General features: G+C 42.8%; 1 protein-coding gene across 1 annotated transcript in view; it reads left to right on the forward strand.

Moving 5' to 3' along the window:
- Positions 1-15,754: 15,754 nt before the first annotated feature.
- The window catches only part of spred1 (sprouty related EVH1 domain containing 1), a 30,052-nt gene continuing 27,230 nt past the window's right edge, over positions 15,755-18,576 (forward strand). The window contains exon 1 of the mRNA XM_076748287.1: positions 15,755-16,806. Within this exon, the coding sequence (XP_076604402.1) occupies positions 16,775-16,806 (32 nt within the window). The 5' untranslated portion in view covers positions 15,755-16,774. The remainder of the gene's footprint in view (positions 16,807-18,576) is intronic.

Raw genomic sequence — 18,576 nt, forward strand, 5'->3', positions numbered from 1 at the left:
GGGGCACTAACATGAACCTGAAAACATGACTGCTGGCATTGTGCTCTTGCTGCAATCGAATACATTTAATCTTACGCACAGTATAATCAAATAATAATGTGTTGTATTCCCATTTATATATATATATACACATACATACATACATAGTTCTAAACAACATTTGTATCAATGTGGTTAAAGAGCTTTTCATCTGTTTGATTAGCATTTACTCCCACATAATGAAAGTTAGTTTAAGTAATAAAACATCATAAAATAACAGGTGGAGTGAATATGTTTTACACTTCTATAAAAGCTCATTTCTAACTCATAGCTCATACACAGTTGTAATACAATCTATGTTATTGCTTCTCTACCTTTCTCATTTGATCATCCAATAAGTAAAACATATCAGCTCTACATCAACAAACAAAATGTTTTAATCACAGAACAATATAAGATATAAATCTACTGTAAAACAGTGCTGAGTTACCACAACTGTCAGCTCCAGAGGGTAACACTCAACAACGGTGCCCTCTAGTGGACATTTAACATCACTGCCACAATGGTACAAAGATCACAAACACATCCAAGAGACAGAGGAGCCAAAAAAATACAGTTTAGCAAGCACAGATGTTCCTTGAGCGTTTGTAGTTATCAGACAGTATTTCAGGAACTAACCGTGGTTACTGTGGTCTGCCTGAACTAATGAAGCCCACTGATTGGTGAACAACAACAGGTCCAGATTCACTACTTTGAAACATCATAACTGTGGATATCCTAATCAATTTTTAATATTGGGTATCTCCAATACAGAGTCTGATGCAATACTTATGTGGATACTACTTGTGGATTAAATATGTATCTGCCTTCTAAACTGGCACACATTATTTTTCACCAGCTCCTTGATCCAAATACTGAAGGTTAATTGGGAGAATGAGACTTCTGACATGAAGCAGTTCACTGCAGATGAGACTTTGCTGGAGTTGCTGGGACTACAAAACAGCAAGGCCACCCGCGGTTGTACAGTGGAGTGTCAGAGTGATGCTTCTTTGACCTCGTAAATAATCTTTGGCCGAGTACAGACACTGCTTGCAGAAAGCACATACACTTTTTGTGTGCCAGAACAGTCAATCACTGGTGCAACCCAATCATTTTTCACATTCAAATTATGCTTTTCGCTCTCACAGCATAGAGCCCGGCTGTCATTAAGAAGAGGAGCTCTGCAGGCTGAGGTGGACAGAACCGTAGAGCACAGTATTGAAAGGATCAGATTTTGAAGAGCTTTATTTTTGCCACACAATCCATTAATAAAATAAGCCTGGACCCTTAGGATCAGCTCAGGACATCTCTAATCATATCACCGACATGAAACTACATAGAATCTAGACAGAAATTGTGATTTTTAGTATTTAACGTCCCTCTATCAATTTCTTTGGTTTCCCACAGCACTACGTAGCATATTCCTTGTTCTGCAGACTGAAAAGAATTATTTCAATACACCTTTTCATTCATAATGAGAACACGATGATGAAGTTTGTTCATATCCCAAAACTGCCTTGAGACAAGGTGCAGTGACAAAAAAAGATGCTGTACTGACACAAATGAAGCAAGGAAGTAAGAAACTCCCACTCATTCTACACTGCTGGAAACCTGAAAAAGACAGCTAGTCTTTATTACCACTCAGCAGCAGGGCCTGTTTGTATATTTCGTTGACCAGGAAGTGAAAGCTGGAAATGCAAACTGCTGGGAGAGCAGTGTGAAGTCCTCTGCCCACTGCACGAGGGCACCTGCCCATTTGGTGTTTACCTATGGAACGTCGCATGAAACACTATATCTCTGTGGAAAGTACAGGTCAGCCAGCAGAGATATTCCAGTCACCAGGCTTGTTACAGGTAAATTACAACAAAAGCAAACAGGCGTGGAGCACCAGGTTACGGTAGCTGCTGGGTCAGACGTGCCAGAAATATTTCAGAGGAACAAACTGTCAAAATATTCCAAATATCCTCTTCTGAAAACCTACTAAATAGAGCATTACTACACTGATGTAAGTTCCCTCTTAACACCACCAAATGCTGACTTTAAATGGTGCTATTTCTCAAAACAACAGTGCTGGTTCTGATAGGGCAAATTCCTCCAAAGGGATGAATAAAATATACTGTAACGTGAACGTTCACTGATCATAAATAATAGGAGACCGAAATTACTGTATAGACAAGCACTCAAATGTTAAGATTTTATGCAGAGGCACATGAGTTTCACACTTTTAAACAACGTAAAATGTTGCAAAAACTTTGTCAGCTTCACTTTAAAAGCTTTAGAATTATACAAAAATAATTGCTCAGTACTAGATGACAGATATATTGTCCACCTTTGAGTCTTGAGGCCCCAGGGGTAAACAAAACAAAATTTAGGTCTCATAAGAATTCAAATCTCTTTGAGTAAACAAATACTTGCCCATACAGAGAAGCTATCTTTACAATGAAGCCAAACTACTGCCACCCAAGTTGCACATTTGCATATTATTTTGGCAACCAAATTCTCCACCACAATTTAAATGAAATCACAACAACTCCTGCTGCAGAAGTAGGGAGAGCTCCAATTTAATCCCTCCTACTGGTGATTACATTTTCATTGTTGTGTATGAACTGACAACATGTTTGCTTTGTGTCAATCAAAATAACTTAAGCAATATGATAAACTAAACTTGTGCATGCTGACGTACCGCAGTGCACTGGTGATTCCACCACAGCAACAAGAAACTTCAAAAGCAGTCGACAGGTTAGACCACAAGTCAGCCAGTGCCTCTGCTGTCCTGCAGACACGCACAGGTGCTTTCAATTACTGACTGATTGGACAGGTGCTCAAGAAGAAGTTGGGTGGAAGTGTGCAAAGAACTGCATGATGACACTAGAGCTGCGACGATTAGTCGATTGGCACAAAATTCATCTTTTAACTAGATATCCTCCAAAAAAAAAGTTCCTAAGTTCTGTAAAAACTTATAGAAATATTTGCAACTTTTAAAAATCTGATATTAACATATGGGCAGATAGGAATTTTCCAAAAATGGTAACACATAACACAAGCAGCAATCTTGTTTTTTTTAATGAACTGGGAGCAGGATAAACTGAGTGGGTTAAAAATCAACTTGTCAGCCCGCTCCAGTGGACGATCTTTGTAATATAGACACTGTTTCTAAATTCCCACTAACTGTTACTTAACAACGTATACACAAACATTACACAAAGCTATTATCAGCCGGGCTGATTTAGAGTCAGATAGAAACTCTCGGTTTTTAGGTTTCTCCTACTACTACTGTCACAATAAGAAAGTTGAAGTTTTGAGACTTCAGCTTCAACATAAAAGCAGACTCAAAGATAACAGGCAGCATTTAAAAGTCCTTTCTGCAGCCCCTCAACACCTGCCACACCTGGGGTTGTAGAAATGCTTCACCTACTTCCATTTTTCTCTGCATCTTTACTATTTGGTAATGAGTGGTTGCTCTGCATCTAGCATGCTGCTCCTTGCTCTCCTTATCATCAGGGTTAGCAAGTTGAAAAGAATTTTTAATCAAGACCCGCTCATCAAGTTGACAAAGTATACTTCAAACAAACACGACACTGCGGAGGAAGTTGGGATGTTCTTACCAACTACATGTTTGGCATAATTGAAGCCAGATGTTGATGTAATGGACAAATGTTTTGCCAAGATGCCACAAACTGACAGAGCTGCTGGTGGAATCCGCTCCTGTGTGTGCATACGTATGTGTGGCTGCACATATAAATGTCTGGGGTACACACTGCTGTTTCTTCGCAAGGGGGTGTGTTAAATGACAATGACACTCATCCCTTCATGGTGACGGGATGAACACATCACTATGATCAAAGCACGGGTGACACGCCTCGAGGAGACAGATGTGTGCTTTACGTGTTCGGATGGGGGTTTGGTATCCAGAAAACAAGCAAAGTTTGGTTTTTTTTCACCATCAGTAAACATGTGTTTGTCTCTGATAAGGTCATCTCTCCGTCTCTCTCTCCCCTCTCTCTAATTTGTTTGTGTGTATTGCTGCTGTACATTGAGAGCTCTTCACATAACGCTGCACAACTCAGCTGAACTGATTAATCTGTGTAGAAACACAGTAAGAGATCTTAATCTCATCCATGCATGCTGAAACAATGAAGCAGTATGAAGTGTGTTAAAAATGTAATAATGCATCAACTATGTTACGATACCCACACAAAAACTTACAAAGTAAAATGAAGAGATAAAAGAAAAGAAATACCAGCATTTTCAGGTACCCCCTGCAAAATCCTACATTAATAAACATGTCATGGTTCATCCCAGCTGATGGCAACCAAAGGATGGAGCACTTCACAAACTAACCAACTTCTTATGCATGATGGTAAACTGACTGCCTTTTCATAGTGCGTTTTTGCAGTCTACCGACCACACAGCGCAGTAACACACAGTTCTATGTTCAACCACCTGGGCCCAGTATCTTGCCCAAAGACACATTGACATGTAGACCTGAGGGGCCGGGGATCGAACCACAAACCTGAGCCCGGAAACCGTACCATGAAAAGTCTGACTTCAGTTAGCCTTTCAAACTGAACCCCAGATTAAAGCCAAGGACGTGGACACCACGGCGGGTGCAGCATGTTTACATATAAGACTCAGACAGGCCCACGAGGCACATCATCTTGCACATTCAACAGCAGAGATAGCACCAAGCCAGACAACACATAAAGCCAAATTCCGTAAACACAACAGCAGACGATGCCGATTTAAACTCACCGTTAGCCGGCGACTCCTCTTGCTAGCTAGCGTCTTCTTCTTCCTTTGCTGACGACAATTCAGGGAACAAAATGCAACTTCTTTGGTTTGGAAACTTCTTTCTCCATACTGTGTCTTTGTTTCCTCGCCTGAAAGCTAGCCACGCTTCCGCATTTCGACAAATATTCATCTTTTTGAGACAGTTTCACTCGGTGGACTTGTTGGACGCGCGGTTACCTCGAGGGCGCGTTCGATTTGGGTCACTGAGCGTGCTGGTCGGGCGGTGCAGTGAATCATCTGTGAATAAAGTTACGGTATATGCAGTCTCAGCTACCTATGCCGAGGTACAATAAATACAAACCTAACCATTATCCACAGTTCGTCCATCATTAAGTGTACTACATGATACAGAACTTCTCTGTACTCATCACATCCAGGTAGGCACAATGAAAATCCACCTGCGCACTATATCAACGTATAGGGTTATGCACGTGACGCGGAAGTCAAGCGGTATTGTCTAATAGTTTAGGTTTATTTGAGCAGGCTGTTATAAGCAGTCGCTACAGTTCACATCATTAGCTGCAATGATATTGTGGAGCAGAAAATCTGAAGAAGAAAAGTCACTCAGAACATATTTCAGTAATTAAGACAGACAGAAGATGAAGAGTTAGATGGATGCAAGCGGAGAGGAAGGGAGACCACACTGTGTGCAGGTGAGCAATGGACACCCAGGTGTAACTAATAACAAAAATGGCTGTGTTTCATTGCACCATGTGTTTTGCAACAATGTTTTGTTCCAATGATGTGCAACGTTTTGCAACAGCTTTGAGATACGCTCGCTCCTGTTTTGGTGCCTTGGCTGAGAAACAATACACCCATGCAATGGAGCAATAAAGTGTATAAACAAAACACATTTCTAAATACCCATGAATGCACCATGGAACACAATTTGCACCATAAAACATGCATTTAAACCTTTACTTTCTGATATGGAATAAGATGCACACTGCATTCATTATTGCTATATTAGCAACTCATACAAACACATTTTACCACAGTTTTGCATTTACAATACAAATGCAAGTTTGCAGACATGTGGAACATGAAGACTAAATTGCATTTTCCATATTAATAATAGAAAGCCTGATGTTGTTGAAGGCCTGTTTGGGTCTGCCACAAGAACATGTGTAGATAAATGTGTTTAATGAATGTGGATCATACTAATAATTATTATTTTGCTAGATATGAGAAAACATAATAAAAACTGGCAAACTGAAAATATCAACCATCTTGTCCTGGCGTACATCAGAGCAGAATGATAAAGGAAAGGCATGGCTTACACTATGGGCAGAGACCAGTTTCCTGAAGCACACACCATCAGCCACAGGGGGGTGCTAACCACACTTACTTCACCAAACTGTTGCTGTGTGCTTTTCAGGATAAAACTGAAGCCTTGTTGCTTCTGACTCTTGTCCTGTGCTTTGCTTCAGACTTGTCGTAGCCTTGGGTTTGCATTAGTATTTTTGTGTCCAACAATGAACTTCAAGTCCATACCAAAATAGTGAATAAAATGAGTAGAAATCAAAGCTACATTCTAAACCTCAGTCTTGGCTTAACCTTGGTCCTGGGAATGACTCTAGTCTCTACTTGGGCCTCTCCTGGAAGAGAGCTTGACTTAAACAGTGGGGATCACAGAATAATTGTTACAATATTTCACAATACTATCTTCACCCACATGATGGCAGTATAGACCAAAAGAAAGCACCGACAATCCGCCGTTCAGATTTCACCTAGCAACAGGAGCTGCTGCTTGTTCATTCACACACCTACATGGTTACACGTGATGCCCTTCCACTCTCACATGAACAATTCATCACGAGTACATACAAGCACATTGGCTCAGGTGCAGTTGCACAGGTATATAGGCTGAAGGTAGGTTAGCACATAAAACCTTATTTATCGGCAAACACTAACATCTATGTGCAGATGAACAGTGGGTCTCTGCATACGTACACAATAAACAATGGAGTTTAACAGGTGATAATCATTACAAATGAACAGAGCAGGCAGCAGTGTTAAGAAGGAGTTGTGTCCATGTGACACCGGGGCTCTGTCATACAGCCCAGTGCCCCAGTGCTACTGTCAGCCCACATAAAGCCACTTTCACTGTGAATGGAAACACTTTGATTTGGCTTTCAGGCCACGGTCAGAGTCAATGCAACAGGCTCTAATAGTAGAATTACTCCCACCACTTTTACCCCTCCGTCTCCCTCTTTCCTCCATTCACCCTCGCCCACATCCCTTTTTTTCGCCTCCCTCCCTTCTGTGTTCTCCAATTCTCTTTCCCTCTCCTCATTCTAAATAAACACATGGACCCTGTTTATTTGCGCCATTTGAGAAAATAGTCCAGAGATCCTGGTGCTGTGTTGGAGGTCAAAAAAGCAATGCAAAAATCGATTGGCTCTGCAAGTCTCAAGACTGCCATGCAGTAAATTATCTCTGAATGAGGCACTATGTGGACCGTCTTTTTTTTTTTTTCATAGGTTTTGAAAAATAAAAACACACTTTGGTGAGTTTGGAGTGCACAGCTGTTGTCTTCCTTTCTCGAAAATCATGTCGAGGGACTTTTGACTGAAAGCATGTGATTGGTTTTGTGGTATTGTCATTCCCAAGTGGCCAAACTTACAGAAACCAAGCTTCTGTGGTTTTTGATAATGCTTACGGGAACGAATAATCGTTGTGTTAAATTGACTCCATTTTCTAGACAAATTCGTCCAAGAATCTTTTCATACATTTGGCTCCTTTAGAAAGCTCAACAACATCACGTTAGTCAAATATTGTCCAAAGGACCCTGAAAAGCCACACGCTGTAGGAAACAGACTAATTACTCCCGATCAATTAAGAGACCTAGTTTTCCGGTCTGCATGTGTGCTGGCGGGTGACAGACATATAAACCATAGAGCAACTTCCCCCATACTTCCTAGGCTCTTTAATTAACTCTTTGATGTGAGTGCTACGTAGCGAGCTCAGGCCGGAGGCAGCTCCGAGGAGAGAATGGATAACATTTCATATACAGCACACCACAGCAGGAAGAGAGGAAAATGCTGACGTACTCCTGCTTGGATCCAAATGAGAGTTTATATTCTTGTTTACTTTGGGTCTAGGTTGGTATTGTGTAAATCCAGTAGAATTCTGGGGGGTTTACACTGTTTGCTACACTGTATACAGCACTTAAGGTTAACTCTGTGCATGTGGATACAAGATGTGCAAGTTTGTTTCTACAGCAAAATCTGCATTGTCCCCTTTGACTCCAAAATATGTTTTTCTTCTTGTTCCTACAGTTGAATGTTTGAGCTTCGCTGTGCGGAGTGATGTATGTGCAGGGTTTGACACCACACGTCTGTTTTCATATTAATCTGCTGAAAGTGGAAGGTTTGTGCTTGTTTAAAATCCAGTTTTAAAGAGGTGGGCCTACAAGCAGGATCTGTCACATCACAAACAGTTTGGAAGCCAGTCCTGGTCCAATTTTCACCATGTGCAATATGGAAACCTGAAGCCTCCAATGCACAAATACTGAGAATGGACTTTTCACTAAAAGTACAGTGTTTTATATACATCTTCGAACTTGTCTGGAGCAGATCTTTAAGTCTAAATTTCTGTGCCATTCAATTAAATTACAACACACTAACTGGGTTACTCAGACGCTGTGGGTTAAGGATTTGACCGTCAGCAGAGTGTGTTGGGATTTGAAAGGGTTGAAGTTAAGGACCAGTAGATCTGGCAAGTTTTAAAAGGAGCAGCAAGCTCACTTTGTTGGTTGGAATTTGCAGCACCACGGAACGACTTAATAACAATGCGTGAAGCAATGAAAATTACACAGCTCCTGCTCGAAAGGAAAAATTAATTGCTCTCAGGTTGCACTCTCGAGAAGTTTGTTCATTCAAGCACGTGCATGCACACACACACATACACTCAGGCAGGCAGGAAAGCACTTTTACACCCCTGTCCAACACACACATACATATGCACACAGACACACAGGTGCACGTGGAACCTTGGCTGCAAGCGGAACCAGGCCTTAGGACTGGATGTGCAGCCATGTGTGTATGTGTGTGTGTGTGTGTGTGTGTGTGTGTGTGTGTGTGAACCTGCAGCTCTCCTGTGGAGGGAAGAATAGGGCCTGGGCCACATTCCAGCCCTGCCTCCCTGGGCGAGAGACAGTATTCAGCATTCCTCTGCCTGCCTATCAGGCCAGGTGCATTCCAGAACACACACACACACACACACACACACACACACACACACACATTTAGACAAAAAACACGAAGTTCGGCAACACATATTTATGCTCAATCACAAATACAACATGTGTAGGCATGTACATTCGTACCCATGTGTGCATACAAGCACTTATAGGTGATCATACAATATAGCTGTGTGTATATGACATTTTTCAACAAAATAAAAAGGAGCATGACAACCAAACATGAGACAGCCTATTACCTCATTAGCATTCTGCTAACCACACACACACCCACATAAATCTGTGCAAGACACACATACAAAGCATACTGTACATACATGTGCTACCTCGCTCACATGAACAACATGTAGGCTTAAACCAAGACAAACTAGTGTTGTCTGTGCAGGGCTGATGCTGTGTGCTACGTTATGTGAAAAAATGTTCTCTGGCTCTTTAATTCTTGTATGATTCAGTCATTTTTAATGCATGGATTTTTTTCTGTTCGGAGGAGGCTGAGCTATTTAAAGAGCAGGGGTTGAATACACTGTGAATGTACAGCCAGCCTCTTTTTGAAGTTCATACGGTGCTGCGATGCACTGTGAGTCACACATGACAGTGCAGACGGGGGTGGAGTGTGTGTGTATGTGTGTGTGTGTCCATCCGGGTCTTTTCTTTCATTTATCAGGAGATTTGCTTAGCTTCTCTTCTTTCTAGACAAGAATAATACAGACTATCCCAGGTAGTCTTTATGTGAACGAACGCAGCACACACAGGAAGAACATGAATAATTAAATCTTCACAAGGGTGAGGCAAGTTAAGGGGATAAAAGTGGTTACTGGGAGACAACTGCAGGAAAAGGGGATGGAGAGATAGGTGGTTTGATGAGAGAAGGAATGGGACCTCATGTTAAGTCTCTTCTGCAGACTGGTCAAATGTAAAGGCACAACAACCCCCAGAACAAAAGCTCCATTCAGTGTTAACGCGCTGCTTCCCTTCCACACCATTCCACCATTAGACAGAGAAAAAGGTTGTTGGTTACATGCTATTTGACAGGCACGGGACTCCATGCTTGACAAGCCCTGAATCAGACCATTACTCTCTGGCATTCCTCCCTCACCGTTTCGCTTACTTCCCCTATTCTTGCATTCCCCATCGCTATCCTTATCCTTTCTCTCCTTCCTTGTCTCTCATCCTTCACCTCCCTCCCTTTACATCCCCGTTCATGTCTGCTGGTAGCGCAAGCCAATTCCCGCCCTTCTCCCACTCACCCACCCCCCCAACCCCCTCAGCCCACTTCTCATCCATTTCCATGTGGCGACTTTTCATCAGTGAAGTGCCTTCCTGGCCCGACTACCCCCAACCCACCTACTCCCTCCGCCGCTCACTGAATGGATGCAGCATTAAAGAGAGAGGGAGAGAGAGGGCTGAAACCGTCCTTCCTTCCTCCCACAAGCGCCACCCCTTTGGCTGTCGCAGAAGTGGTATGTTCCACAGCGAGGACTGCAGAAGTTGAGAGAGCACATTGTTTGTAATCTGGCATTGCAGGGGTCACTTCCTGACTCGTGTGTCCGCTCCCTGAGCCCCGCGCCGATCCCTTCTTTTCCCCCTCCTCCCTGTGTGTCCATCCATTGGCCAAGTAGCCTAGGGCTTTTGGACAAACCCTGTTCTTCCCCTTTTGTGTAGGAAAGCTTCAACATCTGAAAACAATCAAATAATCTGGGCACAAAGCGTCTCTTCATGGAGGGGTGCTGGTGGTTCCCAGATGAGCGGGAGGATTAAGTGGAGGGGGCCATGGGGGAGAGAAAGAGAGGGATGGGGATGAGGGCTACACAGCTGACGGGGGGGGGGGGGGCAACTTATTGTTACGAGATTTTCATAGCAAAATGTGTGTATGTGTGCGGAGGCAGTTTTGAGTGAGGGGTGAGTTTTGGGAACGGGGAGGCCATCTGAACACTCTTCCAAAGAGTAATGTGAGGAGTCATCTCTGACTCAGAGGTTTTACAGTCATTGATTCCTTCTCGTTTGATGCAGAATGGAAACATTGCAGTGAAAACGACACAGTGAAAATTAATCATGGTTCATCTTTTTTTTTTTTAAACAGTATGATTATTAAAGCCTCTATGGTAAAATCCTGTTTGCATTGTTGGACAATCAAAGCATGTAAATGGTAAAAAAAAAAAAATGGTGCAATGAGTCAAACTAACTCTATGACCTCATATTTAAAGTTCCCAGGAAACAGCGAGCAGGAGGCCATTTGCTTATGCATATTTACATGTTTCCTGTGAAAACAGGGACTTGTCGTGGATATTGATTGGCATTTACAATAGCTAAAAGCTGACTCTGGGATTGAACACAGCCTCAGAGACCAATGGAGGCCTGAGCCAGCTGATAGGACCACTAGCTGCACGGCTAACCGAGCTAACTAGCACAAGGCAGCTACACTTAAGAGCAAGTGGCGGTTACTTTAGCAACAAGGAACACTATCTGTCCATCAGGAAACTCTATAAATCACATACCATAACATTATTCCCGACTGTGAAACTGGCCTCCATCAGTCTCAAAAGTTGTGTTTGGTCAGTCCAACTGTTCATTGGGAGACTAGTTAGCACTTAGCAGTTACTCTCTTTGCAAAGCCATGGTGGTGTCAAAAAAATTCACAAACCTCATTGGACGCAAAATTGGTATATGCCCCAATACAGGAAGAGTCTTTTTTTTTTTTTTTTTTTAGCATTGTGGTTTTATGGTGGGTTATGTGCTGTATCATTTCTTGGCTGTGCTAGCTGTTTCCGCCTGTTTCCAGTATCTTTACTAAGCTAAGCTAACAGGCTGTTGACATGAAAATGGTATCATGCTTCTCAACTAACTCTTGGCATGAAAGCTAATAAGCCCACTTCTCAAAATGTCAACTATTCCTTCAAGTTTATTGTAAGAAGATATCAATATGAGAAAATGATAATCAAAAAAGGATGTCTCTTTAGCTCTCTTTCCTTCCTCTTCTTTCTTATATACATAAATGCACACACAACTGCACATGCATGCACTTGCCCACACACACACACACACACACACACACACACACACACACACGCACACACACACACACACGCACACACACGCAAACTTCTTCTGCTGCGTCTCTCATGTCGTTCCTTCTCATCTCCATGAGAATGGTAAATAGTCATCTGTAACTTCCCCTCCAACATATTCATTAATCCCTTCTATCCTGTGGGGCTGGATGATGATTACAGGGAAGCCAACTGAAGCCGCCCAAATAAACACCCCTCAGGCTGCAACAAAGGCCTGTCCACCTCACCCTAAACACAGCTTCCCCAGCTAGATCAGGTTTCAATCAAGCCCACGCACAACATGCAAACAATAGGAAGTATCTCGAGCACCGAGAACGCTAACTGTGGCTGAAACCAATTTAGTTTCCCATTTTTGCAGCTGAGACGTTAGCGACTGGTACAACTTTACTGTAAAGCAGATCTTGAGCTTTAACTGTAATCGAGCCAGGCGTCAAAACCAACAGCAAATCGAAAGCAGAGTGACGGACTGTCGTCTCATGACACATGTTATGTATAATATATATAGAAAGCTGTATAATAATAATTTACTGCTAAACTTTTGTTTTCTGTTTAATAATCCAAGCATAAGCACAAGCATAGCACACAACCTGTTTCCCCCTCTGAAGCACATTCCAGGGCAGTTTTTGCAAGTTCACATAGTTCAAATTCTAACCATTTACAGAATTTACACAATCCCAGAGATGTGTTATCATCAAGAACTTTGCAGCCATAACGACCTTCCATCTGAACCAACATCCTTGTGCGTGGTCACAAGACCAGCTCTTTAAGCCTGACACACTTCACTCATCTAGTTATCCACATCCATCTGTCTTCTAAGACATTCTTGAAACAAAATCTGGGGGGGGGGGGGGGGGGGGGGGCTTCATGCTGCTTAAATAACATCAAAGATTTCTTTACTAATATTCTGGGGACGACTAAGGAATATCAGAAATGTTTGCATCTTTAGTTCTGCACTGGTCATGTGCATATACACACAGTCAGAAAGAAAGAAAGAGAGAGAGAGAGAGAGAGAGAGCGAGCACACAGCACATAGTCAAACATGCCTGACGGCCCTCACACTTCCTTCCCCTCTAGCCACTACACCTTTTTCTACTCAACACCCTACAATTAGCGTGCCTAAAAGTTGCAGGCTTCCGAGGCCAGGCCCACACTAATCATAGGTATGCATTGTTGTGTTCAGCTGCCAGGCCTTTAAAAATCAGCACCTCTTGTTTAAGCCACACCTCTTTGGCCCAGATTGCCAGGAGTCCACCGCTGTTGTCCGAGGGGTCCTGCAGGCAAACTGGAGAAACCATACAGGTGTGTGTTTTTAAGAATGGTTTCTCTCCACTCTTTGTACCAAAGAATGTACCACTCATAAAAAAACTGAAGTCCACACATCAACAAAAGTAAATGTGTTTAAAAGTAGCTAATTGGGGAAAAAAGAGGGAGGTAAATATAAGGCAGGGGATCCTAAGATTAGTTTATTTACCAAGAGCTGTCAGCAGCCATCTCCGGTTGTTCTCACTAGAAGCTCTGAGGTCTCTGCAGACTGTATGGCAGCAGCTACACAGACACTGAATTTCCTGTCCATAGTCGCTGTACAAAGAGAGGCCTTCACTTCTCCTCTCTTGTGACCAGAGGATGCCTGAGCTGGTGATCACATCACCTGTGTTTTGAGGCCATCATCTGATTCTAGTCCTCATGGTCCAATGCTGGGAATGAATCCCCTGTGTTATTTTGAATAAAAGTGGCCATGTAGAGATGTTTCTGTGGGTTTTAAATGCCGTAATAACCTTTGGTTTGTCCCTGTTCACTGTCTGTTGACTGTCAAGTTCATCTGTGAATTTTCAATTTGTCAATTTAACTTATTCAAATTCTGTTTATTATCTGCAAACAGCCACTCAAAGTCAGCATTACAGTCCACTCCAAACCTACACACCTTTCAGGTTTACGCAGATTAATTAGGATTCATGTCAACATTAGAAAGCTTTCATTCATGCATTTCGAGTGTTAACTCATATCTCAAGTCAGAAATGAAAGCTCTCAAATTCGTAAGTGGGCTAACAAGTCAAATCTAGCAAAATAAGTTTCGAACATGAGTGTCAGTGCTAAAGTAATTACTGACAAATGAAGAAACGTGACCAAACACCAGACTACGATCTGCAGATCATTTCCGCAATGTTCCTGAAAGTCAAGCACGGTTCTGTTTGTGTTGGACTCTGCTGAATGAGGTTTGTGTTAAGATAGAAACATCCTTTATTCTGCGGTTGCTTGCTGGCAATGTAGGAATGTTAGCTTGTTTACCGTCTTAAAGAGAATTGTGATGACCCTGATTGCACTTAGTGAGGGAAGCCAAGGGATGCCTCTGTTAGCTAAACATCCTGTTGCCTTGTTTAAGTACACTACAGTGTGTTGTGTTCAGTGTGTGAAAAACACAGGAAATGCACTTGGGCCGTACACATTTGTGAGATGAGAAAGAAGGCTGACTTCCTGAACTCTGAATACTCTAAAGGATACAGGCATGCTAGTGGGAAAATTCATGGTCATCGCTTTTTCTGCTCCATTTGAAACAAGGAACACTTTATTTGCGCTCGCAAGCTCGGTAATGACAGCGGTAACCCAATTCAAGAAGGACGAAGCCAAAACAAGAGGCCGCATTTACTAAAACGCAGACTTGGTGAGAAAACAATCCCAAGAGACGATTCACCTTCGCTCTCCGGCAGCCATCAGGATAGCAGCACACACCTCAGAGAGAAAATCTAATCAGATACCAAAAGGAGTGCACAATATGTGTCAGGGCGACATGTGAGGGCCCTGTGTCCACAGGCTATCTATATACAGTGACACAGAGGGGTGTTTTATATGCTCTGCGACATAAGGCTGTGGCACAAGCCGTATGAAAGCCCGAGAAACACAAAGAAACTTCTCACACAACATGCAGTCACTATGACAACCAGGCAGAATCATTTAGCCCGATCTCTCGCCGTTCCACACAGCACAGAAATCCAATAGCATTTAAGTCTTACGCAACCAAGCCGCCGATTCGCTCTGCAAGGCTTTGAACACATTTGAAAATAAGATTCATAGGTGCACGCATGGGTTTTTTTTCTGGTTGCTTCTCAGGCTGCTGTGTTTTGGAGTGCGCTCCAGCTGCCTGGTGACAGTTTGGGGTGCAAGGTGGGGCGGCTTTAAAACATAGGACCAGACCTGCTAGTGTGTGTTTTAGTCCCGTCCTTGACAAAATTTGCAAGTGTGCAAGCTCAACCCCCCCCCCGTTTGTGGTTTAGTGATGATGGGGTTTAATCTCATGCCTTGTTTTTTGTTTACCATCATAAGCCATGACATTACTTAAACAACACCCCTATCTTCCCTTTCAGAGTAGCCTTCAGAAGAAATTTCACTTGTTCTGCAGAAAATATCCTCCTTCTCTGAAAAGCCTTTTACTTTCCCTTTTGTTTTTAAGCTAATCGTGTATGCATTACAAGTGAATGATGAATCAAAAATCGCTCAGATGTAAATAGCAGCTTGGCTTCAGCCACAGAAATCGTGAAGGGGGTCTAATGTACTTCCACGTGCTGCAGCGGTCGTTGCTGTGTGCATTTAAAGCATTCCCCCACAATTTAACACCTTGATTTTAAAAAGTGGTGTCGGGGGCGGTCGATCACGTTGAAGCTGCTTAATGAAAGAAAACAACAGAAATAGTTAATGGCCGAGTGTGTGTGTCTGCCCAAGTCCTTCCTCCAGATTATTTTCTACTTTGCGTGCTATCACACGGACGCTTCCCTCTTGTATCAATGCGTGATTGAAGGGAAACTTCTTTTGGGAAGTGCGGGGACTACTTTAGGTCAACTTTGGAGAGAAACGCTCCTAATTTACAGCACACGGCTACGAGGGGACGCAGGTCAGCACAAAATGCGTTAGTCTTTAACGAGATACGATGAACTGCGTGCGGGTTGAACATATTTTATCGCAGGAGTGTTATGTTTTTACTACGTCGCGGAAGGATCTAATTTTCTCAAGCGAGGGTCGACACATCCGCCCAGTTTTCCGATGTTTCATTCCCCCCGAGTTGAAAATGGAGTTCGATTAAAGCAGATGTCCAACAACTTCTCAAGGAAATTTTCAAGTGTAGAAGCTTTTACTTCACGCGTCAGTGTTCATATCGAGAGCAGCTGAGCCCTTTTTTTCCGCTTCGGATGCCTTTACTGCAAATTACTCGGACACGTTGACGGAGCGACGCTCCACAGCGCTTTTTCAAGTGTTGTCCTGGACCTGAAGTTGGCGAATGGATGCTCGACAGCCAGCCATAAATAACCTGCCAAACGTTACAGCCTTCAACAATCTCTACAATTTTTGAGGATCTATTCACGTCTTTGCTACCCGGGGATCTGTGTGTGTTGAGGAGGATGATGCCGATGGCCCGTTTGTTGTGGTCGGATTTTACTTCCAGGGAGGATAAAATGAATCAACGGTTGTCATTCCTCCTCGCGATTTAACGTTAGTTCCAGCCAGCGAAGCTAACGTTAAGCTAGCTCCACTTGCTACTCACAGGGACGCTTAGTGAGGCATGCCCCATTGTACGTGGTTTACTTACTATCCGAAATAGGGGTATTTTCTATATGTGAAGGAAAATGGTGATATTTGTGGTATTTTATCCCGCCGTCACTGCGTCGTCGATGCTATTGCTAGGATTTGGATCCCCGTGAGGAAAAAAATGAGTGAAGATTCAACAAATCCAAACAACGAGTGAGTACTGTTGATGCATTTTCTCCATGTACACGTACAGCTGTAATAATATGTACTTGCATGTCTTCGGGTATTAACACACGCTTTACTCGATGAGCTTTGCACCCCCAATGACATTTCCACCGAGCGACGCTGGTATTTCATCACCCTACTTTCTTAATATCAACAAAAAGAAGCAGAGACGCGTCGTTTTGTTTTGTTTTGATGGCTTTATGGGCTAATAGAAAGGTAATCTGTGGATTATATTAGGAGTTTATGGAGAGCAGTGGCTGACAAGCAATGGCTCAGGCCCATAGTAACAATAAGATCATCTCATTCTTAATAATTCTTATCATCTAAGTGTGCTGTGAGAATTCATATTAGACCACAGTATGTATGTATGTAAATAGACAAATGAGTGTCGGCTGCATATGATTTATTTAACAGGACAATCACATACACGAGAAACGTATTATTGCTTTCAAGGTTTGCAGTCATAAAACAGCTGATGAGGAATCACTCGTTGTAGACATGTACAAAGCAATAATCCAGTCTAAATGTGAGTATTTTCAGACATCTCTGATCAGTACATCGTGATCAGAAAGCGTTGTAGTCACAATCTAGATCTGTATGTAACTGTCGTCCGCCATGATTTCGGATCATAATCATCGATTAAAATCGCGCACATCATGTTTGCATTTCAGCCCAGCCTTTCTGAAACGAACAAGCCTTCGAGCCGATCGCGGCTGTGTCAACGTTGAAAAGCTGAAGATGCCATTTTTTTTTCTCAATCACACTCATTTACATATCACGATCTCCATTCATAAAAACGCTTAAAAAAAGGCGCCACACGCACGCCCAAATCCCCGCAACCCACGGACATCGGTTGTGATCTGCACATGAGGTGTTTTTGTGCACGTCGCGTCCATTTCAGGTCGCATTTTGGTCTTGTTTTAATGGGCTGATCCCTTGTGTGCGCTTGTTGACAGTCAGTGAGAAATATCTGCTTCGGGAGGTGCTGCGGTCACATGATCCCTTCCATTCATAAAGTACCTGCCTGCCCATTCACAGCACTGTACACTGTTTCGCATTGCACCGCCGATCACACAATGATCACATTTCCTGCATTTCCTGCACAATGCATCTCACGTAAAACACCAGTTTTCGTCTGTTAGTGGTTTATTTTGCATAAGCGCCGCACGTGTTTTATTCCAGCGCCGTTTCTTCTCTATCTCCGAGGATTTTCTTTGATCGCGTATTTGTCACAGAGGAAGTCATATGCCCCTTTCAGCCTTTTACAGTGTCATGGCTTGATGTTCGAAACACACCCATGTTTTCCCCCATTCCATTTATCTAGCCGATTATGGCTCTGATTGATTTAATGCATGGAGGCCTTGTCCTTGAACTACACTTCTGTTTTTTTATGTAACATATGTCATGGAGTTCTTTTTCTTCACATCAGGCCACAGCAAATAGTTTACAGTTACACCACTCACCCTCAGTTGACTGTATTCTGTTCTGGGGAAATTTATGTGACGTGATTTTTGCAGTTAGTCATGATATAGCTTAAATTGTGTAATAACCCACAGTGGCGTGTTTAATGGTAGTGGGAGGGGTGAAACCTCGGATTCTCACAGTCGTCTGAATCCGTTTTCTCATCGCTTTAACCTCCAGTCAGACAAAGTACAGTGAAATTAAACCGTTCCTGAATTTGCTGGGACTCCCTGCAAACCTCAGGGACTCCTCGAGGCCCCCCAGGTCCCTCTTTGGGACCTAGTGCCATAGGCTACA

Source organism: Chaetodon auriga, chromosome 14 (assembly GCF_051107435.1).
Source record: "Chaetodon auriga isolate fChaAug3 chromosome 14, fChaAug3.hap1, whole genome shotgun sequence".
Taxonomy (NCBI): domain Eukaryota; kingdom Metazoa; phylum Chordata; class Actinopteri; order Chaetodontiformes; family Chaetodontidae; genus Chaetodon; species Chaetodon auriga.